The following is a 26,921-nucleotide window of genomic DNA, read 5'->3' as shown; positions in this document are numbered from 1 at the left end:
GAAGAGTGTCAAGTGAACTTTATTAAGCGTAACTTTGTCACGATCGAACGACAACAAAGCACAAAGTCACTTTCTTAAAGCGCTGGTGCTCTACAATCACATTGAGACCGAAAAACAAACAAACAAAACTAATAATAATAATAATAATTTGCATCTATTATTTTTCTACTTGATCAAAAAAAGAATAATAATTTGACCAAAACGGCAACGTTGAAGGCGGCTGTCGAACTCTCGCGGTTAAAATCATCCGAGACGTGCGGTCAAAGCGCTGGTCAGACCTCTGGCAATGTTTTTCCCCTCCCACGAGAGGCCATTTTGTACATCCGCCCCCATTCTTTTTTTTCAGGTGTTGTTAAAACGCGATGTAAACCAATCTGTATGTATTGCATTGTATTTTGGACCCCCGCTCCCATTTCAAGCTCACATAACTCCGGACGCTCATCACTTAGGAATTAACTCTTTTTTCAGCTGTTGTTAAAGTGCTATATGAACGTATTGCATTGTATTTTGTACATCCGCCCCCATTTCAAGCTCAGATAACTCCAGTGCTGAAGATTGAATGAGTGTGACTTGTGTTGTCATATTTTTTTTTTTTCTTTTGTTGTTTTGAGTTTGAGATGGCGCCGCGAGAGTGGCTGCCTTTACAGCTGCTCCTGTATTTTGTTTTTCGACTTCTTCCTTTCATCCCTTTGCTGCTATGAAATGTCCATTTCTCCACTGCGAGACTAATAAAGCCTAATCCAATCCAGTGAGTAATATTGATTAGGGAATGATTGACAGTTGTTCAATTTCAAAATTAAACAAATATGAAGGAACGGGCTGGAGAACCGCCGTGAAAATGGTTGATTCGTTCGCACGACGCCTCCCTCGCTTGACCGCACGTCCCTTGATGATGTTCACGCGTTTCACAAAGCCGCCGCGATGCTAATAAAAGTATCAGCTAGTCATCAGCGCACATTCAAACATTTTGCTGCTAGCAGACAAAAAACTCGGCACATTGATCGGAAAAATACACCCAGAGTGATTAATTCACAAAGTTTTCACTTTTTTAAGTTTACGCTGAAGCGACGCTACGATGTTAGCGTCCATTGGGTACGTCAACAACAGACTTCCTGTCTTGCGGAATGCGACCGTTCGGGAACGTGAAGGCGGTGATAGAAAAATAGACAATCTGGCGCTAAACATGACGCGTTCACAAACAAATGGAAAAAAAAAATCAACTTTCTTTCGTTACATTTTCAAACACACGTGATAAAATAAATCTATCGGATGCCCGAAGCACCGTTGTCACATTCAAAGCGACGTTAACATTCAGATAGAGGACAACTTTTATTTTGAAATCCTCCAGAGGCTAAACCGGGGCTGCACAAGGACTCAAGTCATTTTTGTTGAGTGAAATTTTCATGGTCGACAGTTGAGCTAGCTATCAAGCTACCTAGCTAGCTATCTGTTAGTTATCTATTAGCTGACATTTGAGCTAGCTATCAAGCTACCTACCTAGCTATCTGTTTGCTATGTGTTAGTTATCTATTAGCCGACAGTCGAGCTAGCTATCAAGCTACTTACCGAGCTATCTATTTGCTATCTGTTAAGAATAATAATAATAATAATACATTTCATTTATAAGCGCCTTTCAAAACTCTCAAGGACACTTTAGGATATTTTTTTTGTGGGTGAGCAGCGGCAGCCACACAGGCCAGCGTTCACTCAACCCGGACGTAACATACAGTAAAAAAAAAAAAAAAAACAAAACTAAATAACAAATAATATGACAACACTATTTGTTGTCAGTTGAGCAAGCTATCAAGCTACCTACCTAGCTATCTATTTGCTACCTGTTAGTTATCCATTAGCTATCTATTAGCTTTCTATCCTGCTTACCGGCAGAAAAAATATCTTGTGACTGTAAAGTGTCCTTGAGAGTTTAGAAAGGCTGCGGGTGAGCAGGATAGAAAGCTAATAGATAGCTGATAGATAACTAACAGATAGCAAACAGATAGCTAGGTAGGTAACTTGATAGCTAGCTCAACTGTCAGCTAATAGTTAACTGTGTCTTTGTGTTGTCATATTATGTAATATTTTTGTTTTTTTACTTTATGTTACTTCCGGGTTGAGTGAACGCTGGCGCGCGTGGCTGCCGCTGCTCACCCGCAAAAAATATCCGAAAGTGTCCTTGAGAGTTTTGCAAGGCGCTTATAAATGAAATGTATTATTATTATTATTATTACCCGCGGTCTAGCTGGCTGGCTGACTAGCTATTTAGCTCGCTATTTATTAGCTCTCTATTAGCAAGCTAGCTTCCTATCTATTTGAGTTACTTCCAGCAAATGTGTTTTGCCTTCTTTTGCTAGCTGCCATTGAACATTTTCATAGCAAGTGTCAAGCTAATCATGAGCGCACGTGAATTTGACGCGTTTAAACCGAACGCAGAGTCGACGGCGGAGATGGTGAGGTGATGATGTCATCATGACGTCATACGATTGCTGGCGATTATTTTGATATGTTGCGATATGACTGACAAATCAAAATCAATAATCAATGATTATTTTCAAGATCCTGCTGAAAATTTGGTGTGTGTACTCGTGATGTATACGCGCACATACTCAATAGACGCACAAGTCGGGGAACTTCATCTCGTAGATTGGAACCGACTGGTGCTGGGCGGGACCCGAAGACATCGACAGCGCGCCAGACGGACTTGGCGGTGGTCTGCAAAGGGGGGCGTTTCATGGAATTAGCTTCTTGCCATGCTAGTTTGGAGTGTTTATGTCATGAGGTACTCACCTGATGGTGAGTTCGAAGATATGCGTCAGACGCTCGTGTAGCATGTTAGCCTAGACGGCACACGGAGGCACAAGCAATGCAGGTTTGCTGAGAGAAGAGAGCTAGTGAGCTCGCCCGGTAGCTAGCTGGATCGCTACCTAGCTTGATGGCTAACTAGCTCGATCACTAGCTAGTTTGCCCGATAGCTAGCTTGATCGCTAGCTAGCTCAATCGCTAGATAGCTTGATCACTAGCTAGCTTGCTCGGTAACTAGCTCAATCGCTATCTAGCTCGCCCGGTAGATAGCTTTGCTGGTAGCTAGCTCAATTTAACTAGCTGGCCCGGTAGCTAGCTCGATCGCTAACTAGCTCGCCCGGTAGCTAGCTCGATCGCTAACTAGCTCGCCCATTAGCAAGCTCGATCGCTAAATAGGTCGCCCGCTAGGCAGGTCGCCTGTTCGGTAGGTCGCCTGCTTGCTAGCCCAAAGTCAAAACCCGGCAAAGACACAAGGATTGCGTCGCTAGCTGACACTTTTGGGCTAATCGTGAGTACCTTGGACTCGCAGTGCGCCGCAATCTCTTCGAAAGGTCCTTTCTGGAATTTCTCCATCACCTGACGGCGACGCTCACGTTCTTGATCCTCCAGGAAGCTCGTGTCTGACCGGGATGACAAAGGCCGCTTTTTAGTCTGTGTCCATTTTTTATGAATTTTTGTTATGCGTTTCGATCTCACCGATGGCTTTTTTGAGGGTCTCAAAGGTGATTTCCTCGGCAAGCTGCGACTGAACACACACAACGTTTGATTGCGCAACAATCAAGTGGACTCAAGTCGACTTTAAGGAGCAGATACGCTTCCACAAATCCACTAGAACAAAAGAAGTTAAACTAGAACAAAAATAACAATTAACAAATCAGTTATTGGTACAAATTAGCGTGACGGGCTAACAGTCTTTTGACTTGCTCAGTATCACGCCGAGTGTTAGAAAAAGTGAATCGAGGCTAGCTCTTAGCATGCTAACCATCTACGGCACACAGACCTTATCCGGCAGGCTGCTGGCCATGATGTCCACCTGCAAGGAGATGGTGTCCACGAAGCTCTTCCTCCTTGTCAGGCGTTCTTCATCTGCAGGACGCCACACGCTTAGCGGAATCAATGGGATCACAAGCGCTAATGGCGGCGCTGAGCTAACTTGTCAGGGTTCAGTCAGGTGCTTCTTGGAAGCCAAACGTTTGAGGAGCCGTGGTCTAAGGGGGGGGTGGAGGGTCTGCGGCTACGGTTGCTAAACTTGCTACGCTTGCCATTGTTACCTCTCGACTTCTGTTTGCACTTGTGCAGGATCTTTCCCACCGTGTAAAGCACTGACACAAGAGGGAGACATCCGAGTCATATGACGCTTGTCAATCAAAAGCTTTGGGGATCTTTGATTGGACGTTCGAGGAGAAAAACAACGAATGGGCGGGTTTGCCAATAAACTTTTGATTGGGCGAATTGGAGTGGAAAATGATTGGACGCTGGGGTGGTCAAAGGTACGCCTGTTTGAAAAATTCAAAGTCACACAATAATAGCATTTACAGATTTTGGAGCATGCCGAACGCGGCTAATCCAAAACAATCCAATCCAATGAGGACAAAATGGAAGCACAAAAAAGGTCAAAGGTCACAAGGATTACCTGTGACCTGCGGCACATACGGAACGTTGAGCCTGTCCGCGTTGTATCCGGCTCCCGCCAGACTGTCGGCCATGTCGGCGCTCTGGAAAAAGAGCGCCGTGTCGTCCCTGTCCAGGTTTTCGGGAAGCCTGCGCATTCACGTCCACATGAAGAAAGGTCGACGTTGTCACGAAGGAGAGAGAGAGAGAAAATGGAGGATGTGACGATGAGCGAGAAAAAAAACGGCAACGTACGAGCATTTGTCCCGGAAGATGTGCTCGGGGAGAAGGTAGGGAGCGTCCATGTTGCGCAGCTCGATCACCTGAAAGTCGGTGAAATAGAGTTAGGAACCGTTTGGTAGTTCTGAAAAAAAAAAGCAGTTTTGGGTGGCCAAGGAGTCGCGAATGATGACTAAACGGAACAACTATAGTGATACCTCAGCTAACGAACGCTTTAGCTTACGAACTTTTCGCCTCACGAACATTAAATTCACGAGCATATAGTCTTGGATGGCGAACTAGCTTTCGGCGGACGACCCAAACCACACGGCACCACGGTGGCTGGCAGGACCCACCCCCCTTTCTTTGAGTGCAGATGTAGTTTGTTATCGAGTAGAGTAGTTTTGCTATTATGGGAGCAAAAAAGACCCCACCACAGGCTAGTGTTAAGCCAAAGGGGACACAAAAGAAAATGACCGTCGAGCAGAAGAAGATCATTGAAAAACACCAACGAGGTGTGCGTTTATGTGACTTAGCGTCCCAGGACCAGTACACTAAGTCGACCATTGCTAACATCCTTAAGAACAAGGAAGCTATTAAGGGTGTTTCTGTGTTGTCTAAGCAACGGTCTCAGGCATTAGAAGAGGTTGAAAAACCTCTGTTGATTTGGATGAATGAAAAGCAGCTAGCAGGGGACAGTGTGAGTGAGGGTCTCCCACTCCATTCCATCAAATCAAGCCATTAACTATCATCACAAAGGTAAATAAAACGAATTTATTATACAGTACAGTTTATTTCTTTCATTATAATACAATAGCACATTTATTGTACATAAAATGAGGTATATTTTGTGTCGTTTTAAGGCTTATTTAGTAGACAATTATGTTTTATGGGGACCTGGGAACGGATTATTCTCATTTCAATGGTTTCTTATGGGAAATAAATGTTTGGAAGATGAACTTTTTGCCTTACACACACACACAATTAAGTTCGTAAGCTGAGGCATCACTGTACATGAAAACAGAGGGTCAGGTTGGCAGTTGTCATCGGTCAACAGAGTCCAACTGAAGGTTGGCATCGCCGTGGCGACCTTGCTGACGTGCTGGCAGAAGCTGGTGTTGGCGATCATCTGACTCAGGAAGTTGAGGTACGCCGCCACCAAGGCTAACACGCCGCAACGCAGCCACATGGACAAATTCTCCTCCGTTGACAGAGCCATTTCCTACGCACACACAAAAAAGTTAAATCAATCACTTGAAAACCTTCACCCTAATGATATATAATAATAATAATAATACATTTCATTTTAAGCGCCTTTCAAAGCTCTCAAGGACACTTTACAGTCACAGACAAGCATAGGTTCTATCATAAATAAAATACAATCACAAATAGAATACAATAAATAAAATACATCAACTACATCAAGGACCATCACAAAGGTCAATAAAACGACTTTATTATACTGTACAGTTTATTTCTTTAATTACAATACAATAGCACATTTATTATACATAAAATAAGGTCTATTTTGTGTAGTTTTAAGGCTTGTTTCAGCGAAAATTATGTTTTATAGGGACCCGGGAACGGATTATTCTCATTTTAATGATTTCTAATAGGAAATAAATGTTTGGCAGACTAACTTACACGCACTTTCTGGGAACCAATTAAGTTCATAAACTGAGGTATGACTGTACTTGAGACAGAGTTTTGAGTATTTTGTAGCGGCGCACACCTGCAGCGCGACGGAGAGGCGCACGAGCTCAACGACGACGTCCTCATTGGCCAGTTCGATGGTGAGGACGGCGAGGGTGGTGAAGAGAAGCTCAAAGTTCTTGTGCACGTTGTCATCCTCCTTGCAGCCCAGGTAAATATGGCGGTACAGCTGCTGGCCGTGCTGCCGCACACAACAACGCCAAAAGTGAGCCAAAAACGACAGGCCTCATCGCGATTTTGGTGGCGGACGTTAACTCATTGACTGGCAGGCCATGTGACAAAAATCCATGAAAAGGTTTCTTCAGTCGTCATTCTGCACTTCTTTGAAGGTGTCGGACGTTTTGCTTCTCGTCCAAGAGGCTTCGTCAGCGAACTAACGTTTTTGCTGGTAGCTCTGTCCCAATATATATTTATCCCTACTGACCAGAGGTGGCAGCTACCAGCAAAAGTTTTAGTTCGCTGACGAAGCCTCTTGGATGAGAAGTGAAACATCCGACACCTTCAAAGAAGTACAGAATGACGACTGAAGAAACCTTTTCAGCGATGGACCACTCCTGTACGACTGAGAGCAAAATGTACAATACAATGCAATCCATGCATATTGATTTTTTTTTGCATTCTGAAGCAAATCGCTAGCAGCGAAAAATGGCAAATGCCAGAGGTCTGACCAGTGCTCTATCGGCACCACCCGCAAGAAAACAGCCCATCGTGACCACCAACCTTCTTCATGAAAGCCACGTCCTGCTTGGAAATCTTCTCCCGTTTGATCTTCAGAGCCGCCACGTTGGGGATGATTCTTCGGCATAGACAAACGTCGACGTTAGCATTTGCATCCAGGGGGAATTAGCAATTAGCATTAATAATTAGAAAGCTAGTTAGCTAGTAGATAGCTAGCTAATATGTTTTCTGACTCAAATAGCGAGCTAGTTAGCTATATAGCCAATAGATAGCTAGCTAGATAGCTAATCGCTAGCTAGATAGCTAATATGTTTCCTGACTCAAATAGCTAGCTAGTTAGCTATATTGCTAATAAATAGCCAGCTAGTTAGCTAATATCTAGCTAGCTAATATGTTTTCTGACTCAAATAGCGAGCTAGTTAGCTATATAGCTAATAGCTAGCTAGCTAGATAGCTAATTTCCTTACTTGACCTGAAGATTGCATCGGTAAGTTAGCTCCTAGCTAGCAACCAGTTCCGGGTGTCCCTAACCTACCCCCGAAGACAGCTGAAATAGGCTCCAGCGTGTCTGCTAACCATTGTGATGACAAAGCTTTTTTCCGACGTCCTAACTTTTTATTTATTAACTCATGAATGATATAAAAGTGAATTTAATTTTGGATGTCACACTGTTTACTATCGGAAATTCAGGGTGCACTATTGGGCAATAAACATGATTTAACAGCAACTACCTCACATTATTTAGCATCCGGATAAGACACATTATTAGCATGTAGCGTTAGTTGGCACATTAGTTGTTATTTAGGATGGAGCACCTGATTCCTCGGAGTTTGGCGCGGTTGTCGTGCCGGTCGATGACGTTGTGCAGGATCTCAAGCACCAGCTGACGTAGCTCGCTGTCCTCCATCAATGAGATGGAGAAGAGCGGGTCCAGGAAGGGCGATGGCAGAGCGCCCGACATCGACTTGGACTTGAAACCCGACGTCACCTGGAAGGAAGCGACAACCAGGAAGTGACCATTCCGGGAAAAAAAAAAACAGAACATATCTGATAGCAGGTTGTTAAAGGTCTAATAATAATAATAATAAACTTGATTTTTAAGATCAAATAGATAGAAAGCTAGCTAGCTAATGGATAGCAAATAAATAATTAAGATAGCCAACAGCTAGCCAGCTTACAGTCGGTCACCTTGACAGCTAATTGCTAGCTAGCTAATAGATAGCAACTTGGGAGAAGAAAGGAATGTTGGGATCTGGTGTGCGTTGTGATGACTGACCATGATGAGCGAGCTGAGCAGCATCGTCTGGATCCGCTTGGTCCCGTGATGCCTGAAACCGTCAGAACCGCAAGTCCCAGACGGTGAGAAGAAAACCCAACACAACAACATCGTCCACAAAAGACAAACGTCAGCCATTTTGATGGCGGCGGTGGGGTTTTTCTTTTCTGAATTTGTTTTCTGGATAGGCATTTTTTTTGTCCTCTATTCCCCGCCCCCAGTTGTTGATTAAAGCCACGTGATTGGTTAAACATTAAAGAGACAGGCAGACGACAGAAAGAGAGTGATAAAATGGAGAGAAAACAGTGACATTTCGACTCGTTTCGACTTTGATAGTTCAAAGGCAGAGTGTAGACTGCAAGGTTAAAATATCCCATCAATCAGGCTCCACAAATAACCTGCACAAGCCATCTGTACACTTGATGCAAAAAGCTATCAACCCAGCTAAACAGAACACAATTGATGAGGAACTAGGTAAAATTATCGCCGAGAAAGCACCTACAAGGGATCATTCGTCAAGATGGTGAAAGAAGAAGGCTACGTTCCTCATCAAGTGTTTAATTCAGATCAAAATGGCCACTGCATTCCATCAAGTCATCAAAGACCATCACAAAGGTCAATAAAATGACTTTATTATATAGTACAGTTTATTTCTTTCATTATAATACCATCACACATTTATTATACATCAAATAACGTATATTTCATGTCGTTTTAAGGCTTAGAAAATTAGAAAATGATGTTTTATGGGGACCTGGGAACGGATTATTCTCATTTTAATGGTTTCCTATGGGAAATTAATTTTTGGGATACACACTTTTCGCCTTACACACTCTGTCTGGGAACCAATGAAGTTCGTAAGCCAAGGTATAACTGTAGATGGAGATAAAGTGAAGTACGGTGGGCGGGGGTAGCGAATGCCGGCTTGCTAGTCGACTCACCCGATCTTGACGGTGTCCAGCGTGTGGCACGGCGTCCCGTAGACGGGCACCTTGCCCATGATGAACATCATGACCTCTGCCCTCTGGTAGTCGGGAGGTTTCCGCCAAAGAATCCTGGCAGCGGAGCAAGAAAAACCCGGCCGTCATCTTGGAGCGCCACCAAGACGGCAAGATGGCCGAACGCCGTACCGATGGTCTGAATGATGGCGTTCTGCACGATGCGCTCGTCGCTCTCCTTGCCGCGGGCCGACGAGGCGCTGCCGGCCGAGTTCCTGCGTGAGCTTTCGCCAAGTTCCAAGTCCACGCTCATGCGCAGATGCTTCAGCAGCGTGTTGAACACCTCCAGCACCGTAGGACCTAAACGCAGAGTAGCAAAGTTGCAATAAGACAATGTCCAAATCGCCGTTATAGCGCTAACAAACAACCTCAAGCTAGGACTGCACGCCTTTGAGCTAGGCTAGTACACGCTAGCATATGCTACATCAGGGCCAGGCAAAATGTTTGTGCTCTGGTGCCACGTTTCGATGAACTCATTGGCTGCCATTCACAAACTTATTCGGAAATTGAAAAGTGTGCCTTTCCTTTTACTTGGGGGTGCCGATAAAGCGCTGGTCAGACGTCTGGCAATGTTTTTCCCTTCCATGAGGGGTAGCTTTCCCCTTTTTTCCCATGTTAGCGCTTTGTTCCAGCTTCAGCTGTTGTTAGAGCGCTATCAAAATCAATATACAGGTAACATCCGACTTACGACCACCTTGACTTACAACCACCCGTACTTACGACCATAACCTACAGACCCTATTTTTTTATTTTAATTCTATGCATGGCACCGCAACGCCTACGACAATTTCGGCCAGCCAGCCAGCCAGCATCTCGCGCTCGCACAGCAATCGACTGCGTGATGGCACCAGAGGGGAGGAGTTTGCGAGTTATTTAGCCTCCGATTCTCTATTCAACATTTTGAATGGATTTCGACTTCCGACCATTTGGTCGGAACGGAACTCGGTCTTAAGTCGGATTTTACCTGTATATTGTATTTTGTACAGCCGCCCCCATTTCCAGTGCAAATAACTCCAGACCCATATAACTTAGGAGTTAACTCTTTTTTTAATGAAAGAGGACAGTCTACGATTTCTGACAGTGAATTGAAGGTTTATGTCGTCCAAAAAGTCAATATTCTGTGACCCACATTTTTATTTTATTCTTGTGGGGAGTGCCGAAAAAGCGCTGGTCAGACCTCTGGAAATGTTTTGCGTTTCCACGAGGGTGCAGCTTTTGCCCATGTTAGCGCTTTGTTCCAGCTTCAGCTCTTGTTAAAGCGTGATATAAACCAACATGTATTGTATTTTGTACATCTGCCCCCATTTCAAGCTCAGATAACTCCAGACCCATATAACTTAGGAATTAACTCTTTTTTAATTAAATAAGAGAGTGTATGGTTTCCTAGGCTGCGTTGAATGTTTATGTCATCCTAAAACTGCATATTCTGTGGGTCCTGCAATTGGAGTGAAAATGACAAAAACCCTGGCACTGGATTGGTCACATTATTCCACATTGTTTGGCAGTGAATGAGTTAATTACATTTCTAAAGTTTAAAAACATAAAATGGATGCAACGGTGCAAGTTTGCCCGGCCCTGCTCCACAACACGCTCCTCTACACCCTTGATGGTGACGTTTGAGGGCGTTACCGAGCCACAAGTTGGGAGGAGGTGTGGCATATTCCCTGTCAGCCACGTCGCTTGCTTTGCCCTCTTGGATGCTTCCTAGCCAGCAGACATTTTGTTCGTTTTCCCAACACGCAGGCGTCGGAACACACAGAAAAACACACGAAACCAAATACAGTCACACCACAGCTTACGAACTTAATTGGTTCCTAGGAAGTGTGTGTCAGGCGAAAAGTTTGTCTTCCAAACATTTATTTCCCATAAGAAACCATTAAAATGACAATCATCCGTTCCCAGGTCCCCATAAAACATTATTTTCTACTAAATAAGCCTTTAAAACCAAACAAAATATATCTTATTTTATGTATAATCAATGTGCTATTGTATTGTAATTAAAGACAAACTGTACAGTATAATAAAGTTGTGGTTTGGTTCGTCCGCCGAAAACTACTTCGTAAGCCAAGATTACATTCTCACGACAACGTAAGGCGAAATGTTCGTAAGCTAAAGCGTTCGTTAGCTGATGTATCACTCTACACATTGAATCAGTGGCGAGACGTGCATGACACTGAGGCAAAGGAATTTTCAGGGAGTGCTTTCGAACGTATCCAGGTTCACCGCCGATTTATGTCTAGCGCCGATTTCCCCACGAAGACGAACGATACGGCACGACTCACCCACAGATCCTTTGGCGGCGATGGCGACCGTCTCCAGCAACACTTGGACGATGCCGGCGCGCACCCTGGGGGTGCTCTTGTTGTGGGTGTCCAAGTGGCCCAGCACCTGCTGGATGACGTGGTGAGAGTGCTGCGCCTGCGCAGCAGCAGAAAATGCATTTATTTAGGTCGTGGTCATTTTTGGAAAATGTTGCTCATCGGCGTTTCCTTGACAAATTATATTGAAAACCCAATGTGCAAAAATGTGTCCACTCCAGTGCCAGGGTTTTTGTCATTTTCACTCCAATTGCAGGACCCACAGAATATTGAGTTTTTAGGACTACGTAAACATTCAATGCAGCGTAAGAAACCTTTGATTGAAAAAAAATAGTTAATTCCTAAATGATATGGGTTTGGAGTTATGTGAGCCTTAAATGGGGGCGGCTGTACAAAATACAATACAATCCATACATATGGATTTCTACCACGCTTTAACAACAACTGAAGCTGGAACAAAGCCCTAACATGGACAAAAGGCAAATGCTGCCCTCCTGCGGAAGGAAAAAACATTGCCAGAGGTCTGACCAGCGTTTTATCGGCACTCCCCGCAAAAAAAAATGTGGGTCACAGAATATTGACTTTTAGGACTACATAAACATTCAATGCAGCGGAAGAAACCTTGGCCTCTCTTCTTTAATCAGAAAAAAAGAGTTCATTACTAAGTTCTGTGGGTCTGGAGTTATCAGAGCTTGAAATGGGGGAGGCTGTACAAAATACTACATCAACGACCATCACAAAGGTCAATAAAACGACTTTATTATACAGTCCAGTTTATTACTTTAATTATAATACAATAGCACATTTATTATCCATAAAATAAGGCCTATTTTGTGTCGTTTTAAGGCTTATTTCGTAGAAAATTGTGTTTGATGCGCACCTGGGAACGGATTATTCTCATTTTTAATGGTTTATTATGGGCAATAAATGTTTGAAAGACAAATTGTTCGCCTTACACACACTTCCTAAGAACCAATTAAGTTCATGAGCCGAGGTATCACTGTAATATGCGAAGGCGCTGAAACATTCGAATGGCTTCTCCAAATTCCGAACGGCCCTCGAGAGGAAACCGGAACTACAAGATGGCCGACTGCAAAAAATGACTTTGAGACCTTTGATATGGGTGGATTAGATGAAGTAGACAGAGTCGGTTGAGGTAGTACACATCGAGGAAAATAGGCTTTTCATGTGAAATTGGATGTTTGTGACACATTGGAAGCCTTTTTTAGTTGAAAATGTGTGAGTTCAACAAAGATCCTGACCTGGATGGAGTACATGATGATCCTGAAGCAGGAAACGGCAAACTCGTTGGGTTCCCACAGGTGATGATTGTCCAGGTGACTACGGATGCAAAAAAAAAAAAAAAAAAAAAACGAAACAAACGTCGTCAAGTCACACGTGGTCACAGAAAGCCGACGCAAGGTCACATGACACATATGGCGGCTGACAGACTGGCCCACCAGACCCCGCCCACCCCCGACCGAATACACTCGAAGGCCGACGCATCTGCGAGCGCAGCTGCCACTCGACTTTTCATGAGGAACGGCGGCAGCTGGCGGGACGCCTCGCATTCCCCGATGACCGCTGGTGCGACGTGGTGATTGGCGCAGAGTTTAGCTGTCACTCAAATTCCGAACTTTGATTGTCACGCTGGGCGAGGAATGCCAAATGAGCTTCATCATTCCCAGCCATTGCCCGATCACGTACTGTAATTGCACATCCATGCCACTAGGTAGCAGCAAAGCGCTATGTGAGTGCTTGTGTATGCATCGAGCTCCTCAAATCATCTCAACTCGAAACTGGATGGATACCCAGATAGCGCAAGATGGCCTCAAAAAGAGATGATTGAACGTTTCAGGTTGTATTAGAGGATAGGCTTAAAGGACAACCGACGCCTCCGGATAAGTTGCATCCATAATTTGTAAAATGACTTGAAATGACTTTTACTGAGCGTTTTTTGTACAAATATCCATCCATAGCATATTTTACCTTTTAAGACTTGCGCTGAATATTCAAGAAGTCTTGTTTTCGAGTTGGTGACGATTCCTGATGTGACGTCACGTATGGAACGCCCCTGACACACAATGCATTTTGGGTACTTTGTTTGGGGGGCGGGACCTTCTGAAACTCGCCATCTCCAAGGTCATTTTGAAGTAGTTTTGGGACACTTGAAGCCATTTTTATTGGTGTTTTGCATTGGACTAAAATATCAGCCTATGTGTTTTGGGTATTTTAGATGCTATCAAACGTTTTTCTGATTTTCTGATTGTCCTTTAAGCTAAAGAGGACACAAAAGAAAAACTTCTGTTGATTTAGATTAACGAAAAGCAGCTAGCAAGGGACAGTGTGAGTGAAGGTATTATCGCCCAGAAAGCACATCAACTTCCCTCGGATATCATCAAGAGGCAACTACATCAACGACCATCACAAAGGTCAATAAAACAACTTTATTATACAGTCCAGTTTATTTCTTTCATTACAATACAATAGCACATTTATTATACATGAAATAAGGTCTATTTTGTGTAGTTTTAAGGCTTATTTTGTCAAAAACTATGTTTCATGGAGACCTAGGAACGGATTATTCTCATTTTAATGGTTTCTTATGGGAAATAAATGTTTGGAAGACAAACTTTTCACCTTACACACACATTCTTAGAACCAATTAAGTTCTTATACTGCGGTATCACTGTACTTTCAAGATAAACTTGTTCATGAGAGATTTGGAGCAGTTTGACTTGACAGCATGAAATTCGGTCGACACATCTCGGGAAGCCATGCATTAAAAAAGAGAAAACCTGCCAAAAAACACGAATAATAATCCACGTGGACATCTCGCCTGTCTGATGTTGGCAAGTCTGACTTTTAGCGCCTACAAAAAGCAAGCGAGAGCTTCCATTTGAAGAGAAAGACCAAAATCCTCAGTCAAGCCGCAATCCAACGTGAGGTGACGTCAATGCGAAGCCCCCCCCCCCCCCCCCCCCCCCCCCCCCCCCCGAAAATCCGCCTCCTTCCCCCACGATGAACCCCGGTGCGACTATTTATAGCGAATATCGCCACCCCTCCTTCCCCGCGGGAGGAGATGACGCCCGACTAGCGACACCACAAGACATAAAAATGAAAGAAAAGAGACAAACTGTGCAATCATGAAAAGATCGGGAGGCGCCAACATCGCCGAGGCCTCATTAGGTTGACAACTGGGGGGGACCAGACGACCCCCTTCCACCAAACCAACGCGTCAACTCGAATTGACCTTGAGGTCCGCATGCGATTAGCATCTGATCATTTATAACATCAGAAAAACGTTTGATAGCATCTAAAATAGCCAAAACACACAGGCTAGTATTTTTAGTCCAATGCAAAACAACAATAAAAATGACTTCAAGTGTCCCAAAACTGCCACAAAATGAGCTCGGAACTGGGCAGATTCAGAAAGTCCCGCCCCCTTGTTCGTGACGTCACTATGGGGTCACACACTGCCTTGCTCCAGAATCAAAACAATGGCTTCAGATCATCCAGTTCTGAATATGATTCAAATAGTTTTGAAGAGGCCATCCATTAAAGAAGTCCTTCCGTATCAATTCGAGCCATCAGGACTCCAATATAGCGTCCCAGAAAATGCACAAGATGGCGCCCAAACTCCGTTGGAAATGGGCTGATTTGTCTGCTGGGAATTTGTGTCAACTAGTATCAAATAGTCGTCCCAGTGCAACACACAACGATTCACCATCACGTTATTTATGTAGTTTTTCTTCTAATTTCGCCATCAAAACGATGTTTTCAGACAAAACAAAGTACCCAAAATGCATTGTGTGTCGCTTTCTCGGTCAGGGGCGTTCGTGACTAGACGTCACGTCAGGCATCGTCACCAGTCCTGACTGATTACTTCTATTGTCCTGCCTGAGCATGAGGTCTACGACTGGCCTGATTGCCCCATTTGCTCTAGTATCACCTCATCAGCATAACTAAGCCTATGTTGCCTAAGCAGTGTGTTGTACGAATGATCCAAATTGAACCTCACCCCTCCATGGCGATTTAGTGAAGGATTTAGCTGTTTTATGAAAATAGCTTCTTTTACTCCCCTTTCAAACTTCTTAGGCTGCATACTCAGGCAGGACAATAAAAGTAATCAGTCAGGACCATTGAAGTAATCAGTGTATGCATTACAGGTACAGTGAAAGAGTCGTAAAAATCAATAATACGAAATATAAAATGATAAAAATGACACGAAAAGTTCTAAAATGTATAAATGTATAATGTATATATATATATAATAGTAGGTTGCTTAAAAACAACAGATTGACATCATATACTATCCTGCCATGTAAACGTCACGTTGGCCATTTTGAATGGATTTCGATTTACGACCGTTTGACTTACGACCGGAACCCAGTCGTAACTCGGATGTTCCATGTTTTGACATTGGACGGAATTCTAAACTATTTTAGATTGCTACGATATAAAGGTTAAAATGAGACAACTTGATGAGAATGTTGTGAGTTCAAATGAGTCGACCTAATGCGGCGGACGTGGTGTGAAATTGAAGAGGAAGCGGTTTTTACTCACACGAGCACGGGTCTGACGGCGTTGTTCATGTTTCCGTAGGCGGCGCGTCCCAGCAGTTCTCTAAAGCAGCTCTCGGCCAACGTGGACGGATTCTCTTCGCCGTCTTGACTGGACACGCAAGGCGTGCTCGGATGTACCCTGACACACACAAACACCCGCAAAAATATCAAACTACAGTGATACCTTGGCTTACGAACTTAATTGGGTCGCAGACAGAGTGCGTAAGGCGAAAAGTGTGCATCCCAAACATTAATTTCCCATAGGAAACCATTAAAATGAGAATAATCCATTCCCAGGTCACCATGAAACATCATTTTTTACGACGCTTCGAGTTCTCGAACCATCCGCGGCTAGCCTTGAAATCATCAATGGATGACGAATTTCCAGGTTGCCTCTTGACGATACCCGAGTGAAGTCGCCGTGCTTTCTCGGCGATCATTTTACCTAGTTCCTCATCAATTGTGTTCTGTTTAGCTGGGTTGATCGCTTTTTGCATCATAATGGCTTGTGCGGGTTATTTGTGGTGCCTGATTGGCGGGATATTTTAACCTTGCAGTCTACACTCTGCCGAGTCCAAATTTCACTGTGTTTTCCTATTCATTTTCTCAGTCTGTCGTCTGCCTATCTATTTTAATTTGCAGCTCTGTGTTTCTGTAACGACCGCCTCTCCACTGCTGCATTCTTGACCAATCACGTGAGGCTTTAACGAAGACTGGGAGCGGGGAATAGAGGACAAAAAAAAGTTTGCTGCCATTTCCTCGTTTGGAGAACGGCACATCGCTCATTGTTGCGCTCCGTGTCTATCCCGAAAAATAGTTCGTATGCCAAGATTAAATTCTCGTGACTTTAACATTCGTGAACCGAAAAGTTCATTAGCCGAAAAGTTCGTTAGCCAAGGCGTTCGTAAGCCGAGGTATCACTGTAATGAGATATATATTCAAAGGGTGTCCAAAATTTCATAGATAACATGTCCAAGTGTTATTGATCCTCAGGACCTGAAAAATGTATTCACAAGGCTACTTTTGAAGCAAAAAGTGCGTATGAGGTCATTAGACCACAAGCGTCTGATCGGATTGGCCGCCATTAAAGATGGCAGACAGCGATGCTGCCGAGGCAACCCTGAGGCGGATAATTGGACACCGACGACATGTGGAGGCGCTCCAGTCGGAACGGAACACCGAGCGCAAAGAAATAATCAGCCCTACGCGGGCAAAAGCTGCCAACGGAGGGAGACTAAAAGAATGCAAAATGTCTGGTAAAAATGTAAAAATAGATTTTTGTTGACAGTGGATCGACTTGAGCAAGATGGCAAAAAAACAAAGTACAGTGATACCTCAGCTCACGAATTTAATTGGTTCCCAGAAAGTGTGTGTAAGGCCAAAGGTTTGTCTTCCAAACATTTATTTCCCATAAGAAACCATTAAAATGAGAATAATCCGTTCCCGTAAACTGTACTGTATAAAAAAAGTGGTTTTATTGTATATTATATTTCGTACATCTGCCCCCATTTCAAGCTCAGATAACTCCAGACCCATATCACTTAGGAATTAACTGTTTTTTTCAGCTGTTGTTAAAGAACTATATAAACCAATATGTATGTATTGCATTGAATATTGTACATCTGCCCCAATTTCAAGCTGAGATAACTCCAGACCCATATCACTTAGGAATTAACTCTTTTTCTGCTGTTGTTAAAGCACGATATAAACCAATATGTATGTACAGTATTGCATTGTATATTGTACATCCGCCCCCATTTCAAGCTCAGATAACTCCAGATCCATATAATTTAGGAATTAACTGTTGAAAGAAGAGAGTCTCAGGTTTTTTTATGCTAAATCGAATGTTTATGTAGTCCGAAAACTCAATTATTTGTGGGTCCTGGAATTTGAGTGACAATGACAAAAACCCTGGCACTGGAGTGGACACATTTTCTACCAGTGAAGGAGTTAAAATGAATTAAACCGTTGTTGAATCATAAATAATCGATGTCGGAGTACATAACTTTGAACTTTGAGGTCCAAGTACAAAGAAAACAAAAATCTGCCTTGCACCTTGAAAAACCCATAAGTCATGTGACTCGTATCAGGAAACGGCGCTGGTGGATTGCGTCTCACCTCTCCGTGTCCTCGGCGTCCTGCATGTTGAAGAGCATGGACGGGATGAGTTTGTCCATGTGCTGCGGCTCCCAGATGATGGCCTGCAGCTCGTCGTTGACCGTCTTTCGGACCACTCCTTGCAGACCCTTGATGCCGGCCACGCGGATCCTGATGCCATCATACAAAAACAAAACAAAGCGGAACGGTCGCCGCTTGGAATTGAAGCGGATTGACGTGGGTCAGGAGATGCGAGACAATCTCTTTTGGTCAATGGATGCTAACAGCTTTGTGTTTGCGTTCAACATTTAGCTTGTAGCAGACGTGCACATTTCGCCAAGATGTCACTGATCCACTGGTGAAAATGACACTTTGCAGACACTCAAGTTTGAAAATCAACCATTCATTGGGGGTGCGCCTTATACTGCGGTTCGCCTTATACACCGGAAAATACGGTACACATGACACGTATAACCCGAAAGGACCAAAGATTCCTTGAAGACCACACACGATTGAAGCCAAGGTACCAACCTGGTCCTGGTGTCCGGGTCGTCGTGGGTGGAGTGGCACATGGCGCTAAACTGAGACACGAAAAAGTCGTAGCGGCGGTGGTAGGATGGCGTGTCCTCTTCAATGTTTGCAAACTTTACAAACTGGACGCAGGGGGAGAAAAAAAATTAGAGAAATCAATCGCAACAACTTCAAAATAGCGCCGACGTGAACAAAAGTAGTAGTAGTAGTCGGGAAATTTGTTGTAAAATGAGCCGTGTAATGATTCGTCATTATAATCAACGTATCCGGCTAGGTCGATAGATAGCCAGCCAGACATCTAGGTAGCTAGATAGACAGATAGATAGCAGGCTAGATAGGTAGATAGCTAGGTAGCTAGATAGCGAGACAGATAGATAGATGAATAAATAAATATCAGGGAGAGTAATAGCAACCTGTTGGACGTTTAGCATATATTGTGTGCTATTAGCGACATTATTGTTCCTGTGCCGATGACAATTTTGTGTTTGGGAGCCTTTTACTGAGCGAGTTGCTTGTTCTGTAGCCACAAAGAGACATAAGTCTTCTTGAGCCGGTCCCAAGCCCGGATAAATACAGAGGCAGCAGGAGTGAGTTTTTTTGAATGGGCACATTCAAAGTCCTCACCCCTGTAGGAATTTGGTTAAAATGTTGGTCATTTTACTTCTTGTGGTATGAACCTTTTCCTCTCATTAAACACGCACACACACATACATAAACACACACACATTGAGTAAAAAGGATGTGTATCCAAGTGAAATGAAAATACACACCAAAAATCATTTTGGGAGAACTTGTGAGGACCTCTCGGAAATGTTAACAGATGCATATATAGACCCTCTAAAAGCCTTTAGAATGAAAAACTTGGGAGGACTGGCCAAAAGGTCCTCACTTGTAAAAAATGTCCTCACTACGTATTGTATAAAATGGTGGTGGTCCTCACAAGACTAGTCATACAAACACACACACACACACACTGCGGCTTGACAACAGATGTGGTAGTTTTGTGAGGAAAATGTCATTAACCCGAGAGTGAACCCCAAGGCGCCACCTTGCCTCTAAGCTGCCCGCTCCTCCATCAGCCTTCAAATACCACTGCAAAAAATAAATTATAATAATACAAAAAATAAGCCCGCTCGCCAAAGACCACTCATGAATAAATGAAGAAAAATCACACTGCTAAATAATGCAGCTCAGCCTCCTGTCCAGATGAACTGCCCATAGTGGGGCAGGCAATAAATAAATAATAATAATAATAATAATAATAATAATAATAATAATAATAATATTTTGGATAGCCTTGCAGTCGCAATATTGAGTTGGAACATATGCATGTTACTATGTGGCTAATTTCCGCCCTAAAATTGACTGCCTATCAATCCGCCGATTGGATTGAATTAGCCTTTATTAGTCTGGCAGTGGTGACATTTTCATTTCACAGCAGCATAGTTATGAATAGAAGAGGAAAGGAAGAAGTAGAAAAACAAAATACAGGAACAGCTGGAAAAAAAAAACTATATAAAAAAACAAACACGAAGCTGTAGCATCCATTGACGAAAAAGTAAATCTGCTTCAATTCCAAGCCACGACAATCAGAATCAGAAAACCTTTATTCGTCCCACAATGGGGAAATTTGCAATTGCAATTGTTAAACACTTGCTGAACACTAGCCTGTGGTGGAGTCTTTTTCGCTCCCATGATAGCAAAAGTACTCCACTTGATAACAAACCACATCTGCACTCAAAGAAAGGAGGTGACGGAAACTAGTCCGCCAACCACCAACCGCTTTGTGGTTTGGTTCGTTTGCCGAAAACTAGTTCGTCAGCCAAGATTATATTGCCGTTAATTTAATGTTCATAAGGTGAAAAGTACGTAAACTCAAGCATTCGTAAGCCGAGGTCTCACTGTATTTGTATTCTCAGTGATCAATGGCCATTCAATTCTTAGTCTTTACATGGTCTGACATGGACTGGAATCCAGTGACGACTTGATTCGCGACCAGCTGATTGTTTCTCAAATGTGGATAAGCCGTGAATAAAAATATTCGTCCATCCGTCTATTTTCCCTCTTTTTGCAATGACCTTGAACAGTGCACGAAGGTCTGACATTTGCCGGCAGGCTCATAATCATCACAATAATAATTAGCCCGCCCGATGTGATAAAAGCCATTTTCAGTGGCAGCGTTGCGTTCAATTAGCTGTTTAAGCGTGAACGTGCACCTTCGGGGGGCTGACTGGTCGCCTCTGCGACAGTCTAAAAAGGGCCCAAAAAAAAAAAAAAAAGCTGTTTGTCACGCGGTGGTGGTGTTGGTGGACCCCAAAAAAATGCAGGCGGGAAGGCAGGAGCGGGGTGCATTTGAATTGAATACATTTTTTCTGTGGGTGAGCAGCGGCAGCCACACGCGCCAGCGTTCACTCAACCCGGAATAACTCAAATAGATAATAATAATAGAAAGCTAGCCAGCTGGCTAATAGTTAGCCAACAGCTAGCCAGTTAGATACCTAGCTAGCTAGATAGCTAATCGATAGCCAGCGAGATAGCAAATACACAGCAAATAGATAGCTAGCTAGGTAGCCAGTTAAATAGCTAGATGGCTAGCTTGATAGCCAGATAAATAATTATTACAACTCTGAAAACTTTTTCTGCGTACCGTACTTCTTTATAAACATGCGGTTTACCTGTAAACAGGTGCAGTTTGTGTATGTACAAAATGGTTTGTCCTTTAAACTCATGGTGAGCAATATACAGGTAACATCCGACATACGACGGTCGTAATTTGAAATCCATTCAAAATGTTGACTAGAGACTCGGAGGCTAAATGACACGCAAACTCCCCACTCTGGTGCCATCACGCGGTCAATTGCTGTGCGAGAGTGAGATGTTGGCTGGCCAAAATCGTCGTACGCGTTACTGACCTGCTAGCGCATTGCGGTGCCAGGCGTAGAATTAAAATTTTACAAATAGGGTCTGGAGGTCGTGGTCGTAAGTACGGGTGTCCTAAGTCAAGTCGGTCGTAAGTCGGATGTTACCTGTATATGTAAAGTCGTCACTATTCTTGTCATGGTCGGTTTCATATTGAAGAAGCATCAATAAAATACGCAAATTAGCATTCTGGAGTGATTGGCTTAATTTATTGATTAATTTGAAGAGATATCAGATCATTTCGTATTGACGTTCGGCTATCGCCGATCAAGTGATCAAGGTTCCGTCCCAATCTGCAGTACAAACAGAACCTCACCCACCGAGTTGGTCCCCAGAACCTGCAGGTCCGGTTCCCTGGACTCCAGGAGCTTGGCCACCATGTGCAGGAAGCTTTCCACAAAGGGTTTGATGCTCTGCGAGTGGCAGGCCATCAGCAACTGGTCCAGGGCCTCCATGGCAATCACCACGTTCCTGAGCATACATTGGCTTGAATTGCTAAACCTTCACGACGGAAGGGTAAATGCGGTATGGATGCTAGCAAGCTAATCAGCTAACACAAAACACCTTAAAAAACAGGCTCGAATGTCACTCGTGGCAACAAAAGGACGCTACATGATGCTAACAGAGCATTAAATCAGCGGCAACATAATAATAAGCCATTTGATTTCTAAGCGCCTTTCAAAACTCTCAAGGTCACTTTATAGTAACGGGATACATTTGTCTGTGGGTGAGCAGAGGCAGCCACACGCGCCAGGGTTCACTCAACCCGGAAGTAACTCAAATATATGCTATAGAATGCTAGCTAGCTATCGTATAGCGAATAAATAGCTAAGAGATAGCCAGATATCCAACAGCTATCCAGCTAATAGCTAGCTATCGAGCTAGCTAGCTAATGGACAGTAATACGAGGAAGTGGTCACAATGCTAACGCCCGAGAAGGCTAGCTGCGTTTTTTTCTCAGGTGTACTCTGACTGAAGGTCCTTCTTTCACAATTAGCATACAACAGGTCAATCGGGGAGCTGATGCAAACACACCGCAATGCCCCGCCCCCCCCTGGCGCCACTCACCCGTAGCGATGACGCACCACGTCGCGACTGAGGCGCTCCGCTAGGTAAGCTCCGATACGGTCCAGCTTCTCTGGAGCTGACACGGCATAAAACGTCAGCTTCTCCATGTCCGACTTGCTCAGACCGTCCTGAGCACACCACAAGAATTCATACAAGGAATGCTAACAATGCTACATTAGCTTAAGAGGGGGGGGGGAGGTATGATTCAATGAAATAATGTGAAAGTAGAGCAGAGATCATTGAGCTAACTTTATTGAGCTAACTTGTCATTTGGACTTTGAAAAGACATCTGAAGGCCTCGAGCTAGCTCCAGCGTTAGCTACATGGCAATGTGTGTGTGTATAGTTTTAAAAATAATAATAACCTCACCTTGGGGTCTTCAGGGAAGATGTTGTCCACCAGACGTTTGTAGCGAGGCCTTAGCGGCCCGCAGCAGCCGCAAACTCCTGCAACGTAACGAGAACGGACCGTTAGCACGTTGACCTCAGTCAGGCAAGAGGTCAACGTATGCAGTGATACCTCGGACGCTTTAGCTCACGAACTTTATGCCTTACGAACATTAAATTCGCGAGTTTATAGTTTTGGGCAAACGAACAAAACCACACGAAGCGACATGGTGGCTGGCGGAATAGTTTTCTTCACCACCTTTCTTTGAGTGCAGACGTGGTTTGTTATCGAGTTGAGTACTTTTGCTATTATGGGATCGAAAAAGCCAAAGTGGACACAAAACAAAATGACGGTCGAGCAGAAGAAGGAGATCATCAAAAAACACCAACGAGGTGTGCGTTTGTGTGACTTAGCGTCCCACTACCAGCATGCTAAGTCGACCATTGCTACGTGTGGCTAAGGGTGTTTCTGCGCTGTCTAAGCAACGGTCTCAGGCAATAAAAGACGTTGAAAAACTTCTGTTGATTTGGATGAACGAAAAGCAGCTAGCAGGGGACAGTGTGAGTGAGGTCATTATCGCAGAGAAAGCACAGCAACTTTACTCAGATATTATCAGGAGGCAACTACATCAACTACCATCACAAAGGTTAATAAAACAACTTTATTATATAGTACATTTATTTCTTTCATTACAACACAATAGCACATTTATTATACATAAAAATAAGTTATATTTTGTGTAGTTTTAAGGCTTATTTAGTGGGAAATGATGTTTTATGGGGACCTGGGAACGGATTATTCTCATTTTAATGGTTTCTCATGGGAACCAAATGTTTGGCAGACAATCTTTTTGCCGTAAACACACTTTCTGGGAACCAAATAAGTTCGTAAAATGAGGCATCACTGGATTTTGTGTAGTTTTAAGGCTTATTTAGTCGAAAATGATGTTTATGGGGACCTGGGAATGGATTATTCTCATTTTAATAGTTTCTTATGGGAAACAAATGTTTGGAAGACAAACACACACTTTCTGGGAATCAATTAAGTTTGCAAGCTGAGGAATCACTGCGTTTTGTGTCGTTTTAAGGCTTATTTATTCGAAAATTATGTTTTATGGGGACCTGGGAACGGATTATTCTCATTTTAATGGTTTCTTATGGGAAATAAATGTTTGGATACACACACAATCTGGGAACCAATTAATTTCGTGAGCTGAGGTATCACTGTACGTGAAGTGGATGAAACCTTGTAATGGCTTCCCCAAATTCCTAACGCCGCCCCCTGAGAGGAAACCATCACTACAAGGTGGCACACTGCAAAAAATGAGTTTGACACCCGCCGCTCTCTGTCATTGACCTCCGACATCGGAATTGAGCAGGATTTTACCCAGTTCACCTGAAGGAGACGCGCACGTTCCAGATAAACGACGGCTATATCGTGTCAGGGTTATTTGCGCTCACGCTAACAGCGTGAGCGTTCTGTCGCGGTTGTCCAAACTCCTCATCCATCACGACGTCGCCAAGTTAGCACCCGCACGTCCAATGAAGGTCAACGCAGGATTGGAAGATTTGATTAGCGAGCGGCCTTTGGACTCGTTTGCCACCATTGTGGGACGAATAAAGCTTTCCTGATTCTGATTCTGATTCACCCCAGCGTGGACGGGAAGACACTAATTGGCTGTCTTTGGTGGGAACGACAACGCGGACGCCATTTTAGCATTTATGAGCATGCTCCTTGTTACTTCTGGCGCAGCTGATTTGCATGTCACTTGCTATTTTGGATTGGATTGGATTTAGCTTTATTGATCTCGCAGTGGAGACATTGACATTTCATAGCAGCAGAGTTATGAAAGGAAGAGGAAAGGAAAGAAAGAAATAGAAAAACCAAATACAGGAGCTGCTGGAATAATATGCTGAATAATAATTATAATAGTGACTATGTAGCTAGCTAGCTAGCTATTAGTTATCTATTAGCTACCTAGCTAACTTGATCTGTTTGAGTTATTCTGGGTTGAGTGAACGCTGGCGCGTGTGGCTGCCGCTGCTCACCCACAGAAAAATGTATCATGTGACTGTAAAGTGACCTTCAGAGCTTTGAAAGGTGCTAATAAATGAAATTGATTATAATAATAATAGTAATTAAAGTAATAATAATAGTAATAAACAGGGGCTGCTTTGATCCTCTCCTCTTTCATCTACAAGTGCTTCATGTCACTAAGAGGGTACAGCAAGTGCTGCAGAATGAAGGACTCTGTGTCTTTGTGTTGTCATATTATTTTGTTATTGTTTTGATTTCAAGACGGCGGCCGCGAGAGTGGCTGCCTTTACAGCAGCTCCTGTATTTTATTTTTCTACTTCTTCCTTTCCTTTTCTGCTCTTGTTCAATGTAAACTTCCACTGTGAGACTAAGTGTGAAAGCAAAGGCTGACAGACGTCAGGAAAGCAGCAAGACGTGTGGACGAGACAGATACAGCGATGGTTGTGCCTCTTCCTTCCCTCGTCCATCTTGCGTCCGCCTGCTGTGTGTGTGTGCGTGTGTGTGCGTGACGCGACAGTGGGCGGGACTTAATGAGGCATGAAAGACAAGCTCAATGTCCTCCGACGCTTCAAGCTTTCTGCCAATCAAACATCTGCCGGACGGCCCGCACAAGCAACACGAGCGTCCGACACGCGTGCGTCTGCTTGCAAACAACCACTTGTCTCTGTCTCTCTCTCTCTGTCTGTCTCTCTTTCGCTGTCTGTTCGTCTCTGTCTCTATCACTGTCTGTCTGTCCGTCTCTCCGTGTCTCTCTTTCTCCCCCCGTTTCCCCTCCCTCTCTCAATGATGTGGAGAACTCACTTCCTCTCTGACCTTGCAGTTTTTCCCCTCAGCATATTGCGGGTGAATCTGCAGCGCTGGGCAAAGCGCACCATTGGCTCGTCGACGACACGTGGCGCAAATACACACAAATACACGCAAATACACACAATACACACACACACACCCATGCAGGCACAAAAACAAGTCCAAACACAAAACACACACACACGAGCGAGCGTCGTTTTAATCATTATAATGGAGTGCAATTATGCCGACGTTGGTTAAAAAGCTTCTGTTGATTTGGATGAACGAAAAGCAGCTAGCAGGGGACAGTGTGAGTGAGATTGTGATTTTGTACATCCGTCCCCATTTCAAGCTCACGATAACTCCAGACCTATATAATTTAAGAATTAACTGTGTCTTTCGGATGAAAGAAGAGAGTCTAAGATTTCTTATGCTGAATTGAAGGTTTATGTAGGCCTAAAAGTCAATATTGTGTGAGTCCTGGAATTTGAGTGACAATGACAAAAACCCTGGCACTGGAGTGGACACATTTTTGCACATCGACTGCCAGTCAATGAGTTAATATTAAACAGAGCAACAATTGCAAATAACGAGGAATTAGATGGCTGGCTAGCTCGCTAGATTTCTATCTATTTGAGTTACTTCCTGGTTGAGTGATTATTAGCTGGCTCTTAGCTAGCTAGCTTTCTATCTATTTGAGTTACTTCCGGGTTGAGTGATTATTAGCTAACTCTTAGCTAGCTAGCTTTCTGTCTATTTGAGTTGCTTCCGGGTTGAGTGAACGCTGGCGTGTGTGGCTGCCGCTGCTCACCCACAGAAAAACAAGTGACCTTGAGTTTTGAAAGCCGCTTGTAAATGAAATGTATTCTTATTCTTATTATTATTATTATTATTAATGTTTATGTCATCGTAAAATTCA

The 26,921-nt window shown here is 43.7% G+C and overlaps 1 protein-coding gene across 1 annotated transcript in view; it reads right to left on the bottom strand.

Annotated features, from left to right (window-relative positions):
* efr3a (EFR3 homolog A (S. cerevisiae)) overlaps positions 1-26,921 on the bottom strand; it is a 29,835-nt gene continuing 2,914 nt past the window's right edge. The window contains 25 exon segments of the mRNA XM_089009216.1: positions 1-2,709; positions 2,785-2,834; positions 3,316-3,419; positions 3,496-3,544; positions 3,800-3,885; positions 4,071-4,121; positions 4,433-4,560; positions 4,666-4,733; positions 5,720-5,851; positions 6,362-6,523; positions 7,063-7,138; positions 7,836-8,008; positions 8,297-8,348; positions 9,238-9,334; positions 9,337-9,351; positions 9,427-9,594; positions 10,924-10,998; positions 11,577-11,712; positions 12,875-12,953; positions 16,179-16,316; positions 18,296-18,445; positions 18,806-18,927; positions 22,045-22,195; positions 22,793-22,920; positions 23,162-23,238. Coding sequence (XP_088865342.1) covers positions 2,604-2,709; positions 2,785-2,834; positions 3,316-3,419; positions 3,496-3,544; positions 3,800-3,885; positions 4,071-4,121; positions 4,433-4,560; positions 4,666-4,733; positions 5,720-5,851; positions 6,362-6,523; positions 7,063-7,138; positions 7,836-8,008; positions 8,297-8,348; positions 9,238-9,334; positions 9,337-9,351; positions 9,427-9,594; positions 10,924-10,998; positions 11,577-11,712; positions 12,875-12,953; positions 16,179-16,316; positions 18,296-18,445; positions 18,806-18,927; positions 22,045-22,195; positions 22,793-22,920; positions 23,162-23,238 — 2,573 coding nt within the window. The 3' untranslated portion in view covers positions 1-2,603.

Source organism: Hippocampus bargibanti, linkage group LG11, assembly GCF_051943395.1.
Source record: "Hippocampus bargibanti isolate YZ-2025 linkage group LG11, ASM5194339v1, whole genome shotgun sequence".
In the NCBI taxonomy this organism is placed as follows: Eukaryota; Metazoa; Chordata; class Actinopteri; order Syngnathiformes; family Syngnathidae; genus Hippocampus; species Hippocampus bargibanti.
Note: the sequence above shows the minus strand (reverse complement) of the source record. Positions and strands in the feature narration are given on the sequence as shown.